This window comes from Scyliorhinus canicula, chromosome 16 (assembly GCF_902713615.1).
Source record: "Scyliorhinus canicula chromosome 16, sScyCan1.1, whole genome shotgun sequence".
Classification (NCBI taxonomy): Eukaryota; Metazoa; Chordata; class Chondrichthyes; order Carcharhiniformes; family Scyliorhinidae; genus Scyliorhinus; species Scyliorhinus canicula.
The window spans coordinates 26,416,706-26,431,299 of NC_052161.1; the positions used below are offsets into that span (position 1 = coordinate 26,416,706).

Genomic DNA, 14,594 nt, shown 5'->3' on the forward strand with positions numbered 1-14,594 from the left:
AGAGCTGGGAAGGTGGTGCGGAGGGGGGTAGATGTTAATGGGGTCTTCAGGGACTTCTATGGGGAACTGTACCGGTCGGAACTCCCAGTGGAGGGGGTGGAATGGGGCGCTTCTTGGACAAGCTGCGATTTCCGAGGGTGGAGTAGGAGCAGGTGAAAGGACTGGGGGCGCCGATCGAGCTGGAGGAGGTGGTTAAAGGGATAGGGAGCATGCAGTCGGGGAAGGCGCCGGGGCCAGATGGGTTTCCGGTGGAATTTTATAAAAGGTATGTGGACCTGTTGGGCCCCCTGTTGGTCCGGACCTTTAACGAGTCGGGGGCGGGGGGGGGGGGCTTTGACCCCATCTATGTCACGGGTGCTGATTTCCTTGATCTGAAGCGGGACAAGGACCTTCTGCAGTGCGGGTCATATAGGCCGATTTCGCTGCTAAATGTCGACACCAAGCTGCTGGCAAAGATCCTAACCACAAGAATAGAGGGTTGCGTGCCCGGGGTCATTCATGAGGACCAGACGGGGTTTGTGAAGGGAAGGCAGTTGAATACGAACGTGCGAAGGCTCCTCAACGTTATTATGATGCCGGCTGTGGAAGGGGAGGCGGAGATGGTGGTGGCATTAGATGCGGAGAAGGCCTTTGATAGGGTTGAGTGGAAGTATCTGTGGGAGGTGTTGGAGAGGTTTGAGTTTGGGGAAGGGTTTATCCGTTGGGTGAGGCTGCTCTACGAGGCCCCGATGGCGAGTGTAGCCACAAATAGGAGGAGGTCGGAGTACTTTTGGCTGTACCGGGGAACGAGACAGGGGTGCCCCCTGTCCCCCTTGCTCTTCGCATTGGCGATTGAGCCCCTGGCCATGGCGTTGAGGGAGTCAGGGAACTGGAGGGGCCTGGTGCGGGGTGGGGAGGAGCATCGAGTGTCGCTTTATGTGGACGACCTGTTGCTGTATGTGGCCGACCCGGTGGGGGGGGATGCCGGAGGTGATGAGGATTCTTAGTGAATTCGGGGGTTTCTCTGGGTATAAGTTGAACCTGGGCAAGAGCGAGTTGTTCGTGGTGCATCTGGGGGATCAGGAGGAGGGGATTGGTAGGCTCCCACTGAAGCAGGCAGGGAAGAGCTTCAGGTACCTAGGTGTCCAGATGGCTGGGAGTTGGGGGTCCCTGCACAAGCTCAACCTCACAAGGTTCGTGGAGCAGATGGAGGAGGAGCTCAAGAGGTGGGATTATGTTACCGCTGTCACTGGCGGGGAGGGTGCAGTCCGTTAAGATGACGGTGCTCCCGAGGTTTTTGTTCCTGTTCCAGTGCCTCCCCATCCTTATCCTGAAGGCATTTTTTCGGCGGGTCAACAGGAGTATTATGGGATTTGTGTGGGCGCATGGGACTCCGAGGGTGAGAAGAGTGTTCTTGGAACGGGGCAGGGATGGGGGGGGGGGGGGGGGGACTGGCGTTGCCCAACCTCTGTGGGTATTATTGGGCTGCCAACGCAGCGATGGTGCGTAAGTGGCTAATGGACAAGGAAGGGGCAGCATGGAAGAGGATGGAGGTGGCATCATGTGTGGGCACGAGCCTGGAGGCGTGGGTAACGGCGCCATTGCCGCTCCCTTCAACGAGGTATACCACGAGTCCGGTGGTGGCGGCTACCCTCAAAATTTGGGGGCAATGGAGACGGCATAGGGGAGAAGTGGGGGGCTCGATGGAGGCCCCAAAATGGGGGAACCATCGGTTTGTCCCAGGGAGCTTTGATGCCGGATTTCTGGGCTGGCACAGGGTAGGGGTTAGGAGGTTGAGGGACCTGTTTGTGGAGGGGAGGTTCGCAAGCTTGGGGAAGTTAGAGGGGAAGTTTGGGCGATGTTTAGGTACATGCAGGTGAGGGCGTTTGCCAGGCGGCAGGTGGAGGGGTTCCCCTTGCTGCCCCCACGTGGGGAGCTGGACAGGGTGCTCTCGGGGGTGTGGGTTGGAGGAGGGAGGATTTCGGACATATACCGGGTGATGCAGGAGGTAGCCGAGGCCTCGGTGGAGGAACTGATGGGTAAATGGGAAGAGGAGCTGGGGGAGGAGATTGAGGAGGGGACGTGGAGAGAGTGAATTCCTCCTCTTCCTGTGCGAGGCTTAGCTTCATACAGTTCAAGGTGCTGCATAGGGCCCACATGACTGGGACGAGGATGAGTAGGTTTTTCGGGGGCGAGGACAGGTGTGCTAGGTGCTCGGGGGGGGGGGGGGGGGCAGCGAACCACGCCCATTTGTTTTGGGCGTGCCCAGCACTGGGGGAGTTTTGGAAGGGGGTAGCAAGGACGGTGTCGAGGGTGGTGGGATCCAGGGTCGAGCCAGGCTGACGACTCGCAATTTTTGGGGTTGCAGTGGAGCCGGGAGTGCAGGAGGCGAAAGAGGCCGGTATTCTGGCCTTTGCGTCCCTAGTAGCCCGGCGGAGGATCTTTCTCCAATGGAAGGATGCGAGGCCCCCAAGCGTGGAGGCCTGGATCAATGATATGGCGGGGATCATTAAATTGGAGAAGGTGAAATTTGCCCTGAGGGGGTCAGTACAAGGGTTCTTTAGGCGGTGGCAGCCTTTCCTGGACTTCCGGCAGCAGCAGCAACTGGGGGGTGGGGGGGGGGGGGTGTTTGGTTCGGTGGGAGGGAGAACTGTGTACATGGGTTTGTGGGATGTGGCGGGTGTTATTTCTTTCCCTTTTGTTGTTTTGGGTGTTCTTTTGTTTTTTCTTTTGTTTGTAGCTGCTTTTGAAGTTGGGTGGGTGTTGTTCTTGGGTTGTTACCGCGGTTGTTTTGTTAATATTGTTGTGATGTTTATATTTTGTAAAGATTTCAATAAAAATTATTTTTAAAAAAAAATTAGGAATGCTGAGTGGAGGCTACGGTGCAGCGGAGATGTTGGAGCGTAATATGATGTCTGAGTGGACCTGAAATTTGGCCTTCAAGTACTGATTGTGGCCATAATTAAGGCATTCACCAGTCTCCTAGGCTGTAGAAATGTGAATACAGCTGACAAAAGGATAACATTACAAGAGAAACACTGTCAAAATGACATCTACAAAGCAGCTTTCAAATAAACCTTTGCCAATAAGAATTATGCAGATATCTAAAAGTTATTCTCAAACAGAACAAATTTTGGTTTAAAAAAAAAATCAATTCCTCCTTCAGATCAGTTTTACGAAAGTATCACCATAACATTATTGACATTTTTATATCCTGGTGATTTCAGCTCAAATATGTAAAATAGGCTTCATTCTGACTGCAAATTAGTTTGTGGCACGTATTGCACTGAGTCTTTCCATGCACTCCTAGTTAAACAAAAATGATAGAAAGAAGTTGAAGCAAATTCGTACTGTGTCTAGACACTTTTAACATGTACTCTACCTGCTTTCAGTTTAATATTTAGACTAGTCCAATAAGAGATGCAAATGATCAGATATATTGCTCAATTTGTTCAGGTCAATGATGAGGCAAGATGTCTTATCACCAAGATAGCAATCCTTGGGGTGTTTTGTTTAAGAGTGTTTAGCTAATCTTAGATGCACTGTGAATTCCTCCTCAAAAACTTCAAATACATTCAATTGATTCTTAAAATTCCAACTGTAAATAGTTTAAGTCCTTCATACTTACATTTCTCCAATAAAAAAGTATTCTCTTTCTTCTGTCCTCAGAAAAAGGACACCCCCAGGGGTGCATTTAAACATTTTTTTAATCAGATTCCATTTTTCATGGTTGTCTGGTCCACAGCATATCTCTGTAATACTTTTCAAATAGAGGGAAAGAGATATCAGACGACTGGAACCCCAATTGCATTTCACATTGTACAGTTTCATATTTTTAAAAATAGGGATAAGACAAACTGAAATATCAAACAGACATCTTGAATGCTGTTGGAGCTAAATGAAGCCAAAGACAAGTCACAAAGCTGTTCTTTATTGACTTGTTCGGTCTTACAGCTTTGCCCCACTCCACCTAGTGTCCCAGCTATATCTTATTTATAGTCTTTTTTTTAAGAAAACAAAAATCAACAAATCAAATTGATGAGAGGGCATGAGAGTCCTTAGTGAGGCACTGAATGGGTGGCATGGTAGCACAGTGGCTACCACTGTTGCCCCACAGTGCCAGGGACCCAGGTTTGATTCCTGGCTTGGGTCACTGTCTGTGCGGAGTCTGCACGTTCTCCCTGTGTCTCCGTGGGTTTCCTCTTGGTGCTCCGGTTTTCTCCCACAGGTCCTGAAGGGCATGCTTGTTCGGTGAATTGGACATTCTGAATTCTCCCTTGTGTACCCGAACAGGCGCCGGAGTGTGGCGACTCGGGACTTTTCACAGTAACTTCATTGCAGTGTTAATGTAAGCCTACTTGTGACAATAGTAAAGATTATTATTAGTAATCAACAATAAATGATCACATATCTCTGGGTGATTGGTGTGTATGCAATGACTTTCCTAACTTGAGATTTGTAAAGTAGCCAGTCCCAGCTCTGCTGATGTAACCTGCTCTACTGCTGTGCTACTTTATTGGTCCAATTCAGCTTCAGGCAATAGTGACCTCCAGGACATATTCATCAATTATGGTGCTCTTGAAAATCAAGAACAGGTGACTGGACTCTTTTTTGAGGTGATCATTACCTAGCACTTTGTGTTATAAGTATTACCTGCCACTTGTCAGCTCATGTTTGTTTATTATCGAGGTCCTGTTGTTGGCCAGTTTAGATGGCTGCATTATTAGGAATTATGAATAGAGAGCCAAGTTTTGAAATCAGTAAACAGCCCCACTTCTGGCCCTACACACACAAATGGTTGTTAATGAAGCAAAAGCGGGTTGAGTGGAACTCCTTCCCGTGAGAATATCGGCATTGATTTCACCAACCACAACAAACTTCCTTTGCATTATGTCCTAACCGTTGGAGGCCTTTTCCATTGGCTTCAGTTTTGTTAAAGCCCCTTGATGTCGTACATGGGCAAATTCTGCCTTGACAAAGGGTGGCACTCTGACCTTTCCTTTAGCATTCAGGTCTTAAATCTCCATCTAGAATAAGCGTGTGATAAGATCTAATTTCAATACCATGAGGATGTATTTCTGTTCTTTTCCTATCCTAGCCTGGTAACTCCCAAACCATCTTTCACGATGAGGGTTTTCCTGGAAATCTTCCTGCAGCTCAAGTTAGGCAAACGTTCCAGATTTGTTTAAAATTCTCACAAATATGGTATTTTTTAACTCGAGCAGAAACACCCACCCGCAGTCTCGCATTCTGAACCATAAAGCCTGGCTACCTCCACCGGCTGCCTCTTTTTCTCTTGGATCTTTGCAGACTGATCAGTTTATGAAATTCAGGCATATCTTTCAGGAGAATCTTGTAATCCAATCCCACAATGGCTTCTTGCTCACCCATCGTCTCTCAAAGTCCATCTGCATTAAAATGTGAACCACCTGCACCTTGTATCAAAGTAGAATTGCTGATTAGCTATCTATCAGATTCCCACCATCAGTTTATCTTGGAATTAAAATATCATCATTTACAACCTGACATTCTGAACACCTCTCTAGGAGTTTGGAAATTAATAGTCTATCCACTGCCAACACAGATACTTCTGCTATTTTCTACAAGTTGAACATCTTTCAGCTGCTTTCCAGTAAAGCAACTGCACCATCTCCCCATTTTAAGCTTTAACAATCAAACCACCCAGGTTTGCTATCACGAGAATTAAGAACCAATCACATGATACCCCGAAATTTAACCTTCATTAAAACACAGTCCCAAAACATAACAGTCTTAACAAACATTTGTAATATATTATTGGCCGACTCTGTTACAAATTGATGGGAATGACACCGAAGGATACCCTTACTGCATTTAGACATCTCTTACTTGTACTTCACCTGCTTTCAATATCGTACATAGAAAGTCACAAGTCAAAACCAAGAGTAGCTGTCAAGAATCAGGGACACTGCATGTTGAAAGTGTTGGTGGAAATAGAGCTTGGAATCTAAAACTGACGGAAGGAAAGGTCTCTTGCAGCGTAGGTTGGAAAAATAGTAGATATGATGGATTGTTAGTGGAACTAATCCTACTTAAAAACAAATCAATGTCTCTTTGAAGGGTCTACCTCTTTTGGCAATATTAATTTAAATTGTCAAATATAGTTGTCAACAATGGGCAAATATGACTGAGTATAATACATTTTTCCAAGAATCTGGCACTTGAAAGATCCTCTATGAGCACTCTACTGGAAAACCTCAACTACATGAAAAGGAATTACATATCTATTCATATCAATAATAAATAATTACTTTTTTAAGTGCATCTTTCCGAGTGGAGGTGATTTTCTACTGTCTTCTTGGTATTTGAAGTAATTCAAAATGTGTTCACCTTCCTTTTCTGTCAACACAAAGTATCTTTTTTTCCACGATGTCTAAAGAACAGTAAAAGGGTGTTCACAACAACGCCAAACTTTCTGCAAAAATAAACTCACAGCTTACACCTATGTTCAGTTAGTCAATGGCAGTGTGTCAAATAAGTTTATGCTCATAAGCATTGGCAGAATGCTTAATCCTCATTGAAATGTTGGCAATTGTACAAATTTTAAATGAAAATATTTTAAATTAATCTTAAATGAGTACAGGAGTTTCTCCAGTAGTTTTACAATGTTGACTTGAAATCATTTTTTTTTTTACAGCGTAGCTGCAGTATACAACAATATAAAGGTCAACTGAAACTACTCTCTTTTTAAAAGTATTCTTTTGGTAATTCGGATCCATTTTATTTCCCCTCTATTATTAGCGGTAGCTTAAAAAAGCAAATGACAATATATAATTTTACACTAATTTTACCAACTTGAGATAAAGTGTAGATAACTGCAGTATCATTCTCGGAAGCATATTGTTCCCGATTTGTGAATGACATATTCGCTTTCAAATTAATTACATGTGGGAATGTGTCTGTAGTATGTCAATAGTATTCCTGTTAAAGGAAAGTCCATTTATGATCAACATATCCTGGGTATGCTAATTGAGATCATTAAACGTACTTTGGCAGTACAATCTGTCCATCGCCATAATGGAACATGTCTTCAAGTTTTTTAAAAAAGGAACTACTTTCTAAATTTTGAAGTTCTGAGTTCATTCATGTGAATACAAGAAAGAAATTTTGCTAACAATTGATGCTAATTATTTTCCTTTTTTGAGAAATGCCTATGCAAGATATTGCACCAGACAATTGTTAAATACCACAAGAAGTGGTACAGATTGCTCCCCGTATTGCAATTTTGCATTGATTCTCGGTTTTGAGAAGGCTGCTGTGGCAGTATTTCCAAGAGTGGACTTCTATTGCCACCAAAAGTAAAATTTCAACGAATATATTGAACATACTTGCATTCTCATCTTATTGTTTGGTGGCGATTTTATGAGATATCCTTCAAAACAAATCTCACTCTCACTGATGTGATCCTGGTTGCCCTCTGCTTCAACGTAAAACACTGCGGACAGGAGGGTGCCTATTTTTAAAAAACATGTAATACAAATAGTGGTATGAAATAATAACCAAAAATGTTGTCTCTTATACTAAACACCAACAGAACAAATAATCTCTTTAAAACCAAAAACAAAATGCAAGTTTTGCTATCACTTCTCGTTCTCGCAATCCTGTCACACTCAGGCTCGAGCAAGAAAAAAAAAACACCAAGCACTTTACTTTTTTAAAAATCAAGCAAAGGTCCTTAAGTTTAGAATCTCTTCAGGTTATAATATAATTCTGCAACTTCCACAATTAAAGACCAGTTGCATTGCACAGGTACCATCTCCATGATCTTAACAAACTAGAATTAATAATATTACAAAGAACTTCATCATCTCGATTTTTATCCTTGCTCACACCCATCAAACCTTTTCACAATGAGAGGTCATCCAATTCATTTTTAAAAAATAAAGAATTTGGGAATTGAAAAAGCACTTCTGATGACAACTGACTCCGTGGGAGCAAATGCATGTGCAATTCCACCTTTGTTAGAAGTAGTTGGCAAAGGCAGATTTCCTCCCCATATGCCAATGATACTCTGAAGCCCCAATTCAAGCTAAATCACCCGATTATACATGGCTGCTGTCCATGGATAACATTTACCAATGGATCATTTGAATAACGTAAAATATTTACCTTTCCTCGCCATTTTCACAGTCAGCACAAGTACTAGAACTGAACAATCTGGAGAAGAAATAGATCATCAACTAAAGTGCACCAGAAACATAAGTATAATACAAATATAATACACTGCTGGGAAAGAATTAGAAACATCAATTCGATCTAAATACTCAATCTAACAGTACAAGAATGCCAGCATGTGATTGAAGAACAGACACTCTGGTTTACTAACATTAAACATCCCAGCGCCATTCATAAACTATAAAGGTCGAGTTTAGACATGGTTTGCTACCAGTTGTCAAACCCCATGTGCAGCCCATGTGCAACCTCTCCACTTCCACAGACAGCGCTGTCCCTGGATGCATTTTATTTTAACACCACCACTCCAACCCCTTCTGCTCCGCTTGGTCATTTTCCATTTGGCCGTGCAAATCCTGAATCCGGATCCCAATTGAACTCCGAAGCCAAGTAGAACCAGGATGAATGGAGGAGGGAGTCTCACTAGAGAGGATCTAGTTGGATGCTCACTCTGGATTCACACCCCTTAGGAAAGATAGCCTCGGTTCGGTCTGTGTGCCAAAATTCAGATTGGGGAACCTTCCAGCCACCGCAAGCTAAACCCCGAAAGGTCGTTTGAACCAATAGTGTCGGGCAGATGGATGGTGGTGGGGGGGACACGTCCAGTAAAACTGGCCTAATCCTGAAACATCACCAGCAACATTGCCTCGTTAAGATAACATTTAATTGTTTGCAAGTGTACAGAGCTGCCCTGACTGGTTAGAGGCAAATGCCTTTCAACTTTTAGACGGAGATTTTGAAAATGCGTTACATTTCTTTAAACCCAGTCATTTTAATGGGTGTTTGTTGCAATTAAACTAATTCTCCTTCTTCGCTGCAATTGCTATCTGCCACACCAACCGGTTATTCACATTCAATAATATCCGAAAAGTCAGCATTTTTAATACAACTTTCGCTGTCACTGGGTACATTTGAGTGGAGCACTCACCAATCCAGTTGTTCTTGTGGAGTAGCTCTCGCTTTGTGACTGACTGGGTTCCTTCCTCTACCTGGTACTGAGCTGTCCTTCAGGAAACAGTTCAAGTTGCTGCTGACTACCACTCCCCTCTCTATTTAAAGGAGCACTGTGGGATTTTCCGGCCACCACTGCGGTGATTTCCCATCCTTTAATTTCACCTGTTGCCAGACATCATAAAATGTGGAAAGTTTTGGGAGGACAAATTCTAATTACCCTCCATAAAACCACAGCTCCCTCGGGTGTAATAACTGCTGACATCCTGCTCAGCGGGGTTAATTTAAGGGGATGGGGGTTATGGGGAGAAGGCAGGAGAATGGGTGTGAGGGTGATATCAGCCATGGGCTCGATGGGCCGAGTGGCTTACTTCTGCTCCTATGTCTTGTGGGTCTATTGACCAGAAAAACGTGCGGGATTTTCTTTTCTTATTGATCGCTGTCCAGTAATCCTGCTGGGAGTCATGGGGTGGGTTTACATAGAACATAGAACAGTACAGCACAGAACAGGCCCTTCGGCCCTCAATGTTGTGCCGAGCCATGATCACCCTACTCAAACCCACGTATCCACCCTATACCCGTAACCCAACAACCCCCCCCCTTAACCTTACTTTTATTAGCACACTACGGGCAATTTAGCATGGCCAATCCACCTAACCCGCACATCTTTGGACTGTGGGAGGAAACCGGAGCACCCGGAGGAAACCCACGCACACACGGGGAGGACGTGCAGACTCCGCACAGACAGTGACCCAGCCGGGAACCGAACCTGGGACCCTGGAGCTGTGAAGCATTTATGCTAACCACCATGCTACCCTGCTGCCCCCATCTTCATCCTGCCGCAACAGATTTCTGGTACGTCACGCCTTCGGGATTCTCCGTTACGCTGGTTGGTCAATGAGGTTTCCCATTGTGGGGAAGCCCCACGCCGTCGGGAAACCCCCGGGCTGACGGCAAAATGGAGCATCTCGACGACGGAGAATTGAGCAGTTATTACACCCGAGGGAGTCAAGTCAGTGCAAAATAGAAGAAATGATTGTGATAAAAGATCACTCCTCCTTCTGACACCCTGAGAAATGGAATCAGCCTGCTAATTGTTATCGTCCAGACTTAATGGAAGGCCAAGAGATGTATGCAGTTGTATTGGGGCCGGTTTTGGGGCAAGTGGGACCTATACAAGAATGACGGCTTAACAGCTTCACAGGGCTGGGACCAATCAGACCCTCGTGGGAGGGGTTGCAAGTGCTGCTGGGGAGGGTTCAAAATAAATTGGCAGGGAGATGAGGAACTGGGAGAGAAATTCTGACAGGAGTGGGGATAAACTGGTGCTGGGAAGAATGAACTGATAAGGAGGATACATGGGAGAGTAGAAGCAAGGTAAACAGAATACTTGGAGAGTTTGATAGAACAAGAGAAGGCTATAATAGGCATTAGATGGGGTGAGAGTCAGGCGGAAAGTTAATAAAAGCCTAAATCAGAAATCATGTGTATGTATGTGAATGCACAGAGTGTGGTTAGTAAGATTGGTGAACTAGGCACACAGATTGACAAATGGAAGGTTGCTATTATTGCTATTACAGAGACTGGCTCAAAGAAGGGAGGGCCAGGCATTAACTTCTGCTGGGTACAAGATATTTAGGAGAGACAAGAAAGTGGGGGAGGAGAGGGGTAATGGCGACATTGATTAAAGATGGTATTACAGTAGAACATAGAACAGTACGGCACAGAACAGGCCCTTCGGCCCTCGATGTTGTGCTGAGCATTGTCCGAAACCAAGATCAAGCTATCCCACTCCCTGTCATTCTGGTGTGCTCCATGTGCCTATTCAATAACCGCTTGAAAATTCCTAAAGTGTCCGACTTCACTATCACAGCAGGCAGTCCATTCCACACCCTAACCACTCTCTGAGTAAAGAACCTACCTCGGACATCCCTCCTATATCTCCCACCCTTAATCTTATAGTTATGCCCCCTTATAAACAGCTACATCCACCTGAGGAAATAGTCTCTGAACATCCACTCTATCTATCCCCCTCATCATCTTATAAACCTCTCTAAAGTCGCCTCTCATCCTCCTCCTCTCCAAAGAGAAAAGCCCTAGCTCCCTCAACCTTTCCTCATAAGACATATCCTGCAAACCAGGCAGCATCCTGGTAAATCTCCTTTGCACCCTTTCCAATGCTTCCACATCCTTCCTAAAGTGAGGTGACCAGAACTGCACACAATACTCCAAATGTGGTCTCACCAGAGTCATGTACAGTTGCAGCATAACCCCGCGGCTCTTAAACTCGAGCCCCCTGTTAATAAACGCCAACACACTATAGGCCTTCTTCACGGCTCTATCCACTTGAGTGGCAACCTTCAGAGATCTGTGGACATGAACCCCAAGATCTCTCTATTCCTCCACATTCCTCAGAACCCTGCCGTTGACCCTGTAATCTGCATTCAAAATGTTTCTACCAAAATGAATCACCTCGCACTTATCAGGGTTAAACTCCATCTGCCATTTTTCGGTCCAGCTCTGCATCATATCCATGTCTCTTTGCAGCCTACAACAGCCCTCCACCTCATCCACTACTCCACCAATCTTGGTGTCATCAGCAAATTTACTGACCCACCCTTCAGCCCCCTCCTCCAAGTCATTGATAAAAATCACAAATAGCAGAGGACCCGGCACTGATCCCTGTGGTACACCGCTGGTAACTGGTCTCCAGTCTGAAAATTTTCCATCCACCACCACCCTCTGTCTTCTATGTGACAGCCAGTTACTTATCCAATTGGTCAAATTTCCCTCTACCCCACACCTCCTTACTTTCTTCATAAGCCGACCATGGGGAACCTTATCAAACGCCTTACTAAAATCCATGTATACAACATCAACTGCTCTACCTTCATCCACACACTTAGTTACCACTTCAAAGAATTCAATCAAACTTGTGAGGCAAGACTTACCCTTCACGAATCCGTGTTGACTATCCCGGATTAAGCTGCATCTTTCCAAATGGTCATAAATTCTAACCTTCAGGACCTTTTCCATTAACTTACTGACCACGGAAATAAGACTAATCGGCCTATAATTACCAGGGTCATTCCTATTCTCTTTCTTGAACAGAGGAACAACATTCGCCACTCTCCAGTCCTCTGGCACTATCCCCGTGGACAGTGAGGACTCAAAGATCAAAGCCAAAGGCTCTGCAATCTCATCCCTTGCCTCCCAAAGAATCTTTGGATATACTGGAGAAACAGGATGTTTCAGGAGGGTCAAGGGTGGAATCTCTCTGGCTAGAGATATGGAATGAAAAAATGACAATGAGTGGTGTATGTATAGACCACCAGCGAGTGGAAGTATTTAGTTGAGACGGCAAGCACTGTTGCACCTTGTTCTGGGGAATGAGTTGGCTCAAATGGATCAAATATCAGTGGGAGAGTATTTAGGAGACAGTGACCAATGTATCATAAGGTTTGGGATGGCCATGGAAAAGAATAAGGACCAATCCAGAGCAGGGATAATTTAAAATATATATTTTTATTCTCCATTTTCACATTTTCAGAGCAGAGATAATTAATTGCTGGAAAGCCAACTTTGATGGAGTGAGACTGCATCTGAGTTGAGCGAGTTGGAATCAACTGTCGGTGGAAAAGACGGTGGCTGAACAATGGGGTTACGTTCAATGAGATAGCATTGCAGGCAATGTCAATGTATATTCTCTTGAAGGGTAGGATTTCGTAATCTGGAACACCCTGGATGACAAGAGAGATAGAGGTGCAGGTAGAAAGGAAGAAGCATGTGTCTGACAGATGTCAGGTAGAAAATCGAATGGAGAATCTGACAGAATATAGAAGGACCAGAAGAGAAGTGAAGAAACTGATTGGAAAAGCAAGGAGGGAGCAGGAAAGGAGACTGGCATCTCACATAAAAGGGAAGGCTTTCCATAAGCATACAAGTAACAAAAAGGTTGTAAAATAAAGAGTAGGGCCAATTAAGGATAAATAGGACCTTGCATGTGGAGGCAGGATTAGTAATGAAGGCATTAAATGAGTACTTTGCCCCTATCTTTACAAAGGAGGAAGATGCTACCCAGGCTGAGGTGAGAGATGAGATAACTGGTACACTAGAAGAATTGACAATTGAGAGGGATGAGGTGTTAGAAAGGCTGTCTTCCAAATTGATATGGCACCAGGGCTGGTTGCAAAGAATCTAAGAATACTGAAGGAGGTGAGAGTGGAAATTTCAGAGGTGTGGTGAATGTGTAACTAGTAATTCACACTGTACCTTACTGTTGTCCCTGTGGGCCTTATCTGTGAGCCACTGTGCGGCTCTGCCCACAGGGGGAGATGAGGAGCATGTACAGGGCTCTGCCCTAGCTCCGCCCCCTTTAGGGAGTATAAGTGCTGCGGTCCTGCAAGACCGCCCTCAGTATCGTGCAGTCGCAAGCAGGCTCAGTTGTAAGCTGATTAAAGCCACAATTTACTCCAACTCGTGTCTCAGAGTGAATTGATGGTCGCATCAAGAGGCATTGGTGATAAAAATTCCAGTCTTCCTTCGACATACGGATAGTGCCAGAGGAGAGTTGCAAATGTTACATTCTTGTTCAAAAAAGAGTAAAAGTGGAAAGATGGCAACTACAGACCAGTCAGCTTGAAATCAGTGGCAGGGAAACTTCTGGAAACAAGAGTTTTGGAGAAATCAAAAGAGTTCTTAGATAATTAAAGGAAAATCACATTTAACCAAATTGTTGGAGTTTTTGAGGAGGTGACAGTAAAGGTTAATAAGGGAAATGCTGTTGACGGGGTCTATATGGATTTTCAAAAGAAATTCGGTACAATGTCACACAACAGACTTGTGAACAATATTCTAGCTCATCGAATAGAAGGGAAAGTAGGCACTTGGGTAAGAATGTGCCTAAACAGGAAACAGAGAATAATAATAAATGGTTGTTTTTTTTTTTCAAATTGGAGGAAGATGTGTCATGGAGTGCTGCAGGATTCATTGTTGGAACCTTACTTTTCCTAATATATATTAATGACGTAGACTGTGGTGTGCTGGGCATGATTTAAAAATATGCGGATGACACAAAGATTGGAAACATTGTCAACTGTGATGAGGATAATCTTGAACTTCAAAAGACCTGGACATGTTGGTGGATTGGGCAGACATGTGGCAGATGAAGTTCAATGCAGAGACGTGGGAGAAAATTCATTTGGTGGGGAAAATATAGAGAGGTGATACAAACTAAAGGGAGAAACTCTTAAGGAGGTATGGCAACAAAGGGACCTCAGTGTATATGTACATAAGTCATTGAAGGTGGGAGAGCATGTTGAGAGAACATATTGTACCCTCACTTTTATTAATAGTAGCATTGATACAAGAGGAAGGAGGTCATGTCAAACTGGTTTCAAACTCTAGCTATGCCTCATCTAGTTCTGGGTATCATACGTGAGGAAGGATCTGAA

The 14,594-nt window shown here is 44.6% G+C and overlaps 1 protein-coding gene across 1 annotated transcript; it reads right to left on the bottom strand.

Moving 5' to 3' along the window:
* Window positions 1-2,961: 2,961 nt before the first annotated feature.
* LOC119979700 (pleckstrin homology domain-containing family S member 1-like) lies at window positions 2,962-9,224 on the bottom strand. Its single transcript, XM_038822251.1, has 6 exons — window positions 9,119-9,224; window positions 8,128-8,175; window positions 7,347-7,471; window positions 6,270-6,391; window positions 3,608-3,739; window positions 2,962-2,986 (listed from the first exon to the last, which is right to left on the bottom strand). The coding sequence occupies exons 2-6, from the start codon at window positions 8,138-8,140 to the stop codon at window positions 2,962-2,964; spliced, it is 417 nt and encodes a 138-aa protein (XP_038678179.1). The 5' UTR covers window positions 8,141-8,175; window positions 9,119-9,224.
* Window positions 9,225-14,594: the final 5,370 nt, after the last annotated feature.

Coding starts and splice junctions, on each gene's coding strand:
- LOC119979700 (XM_038822251.1), bottom strand. Junction 6,392..7,346: donor ACAATAAGATGAGAATGCAA/GTATGTTCAATA, acceptor ACTGTTCTTTAG/ACATCGTGGAAAAAAAGATA. Junction 2,987..3,607: donor TACTTTTTTATTGGAGAAAT/GTAAGTATGAAG, acceptor TCCTTTTGTCAG/CTGTATTCACATTTCTACAG.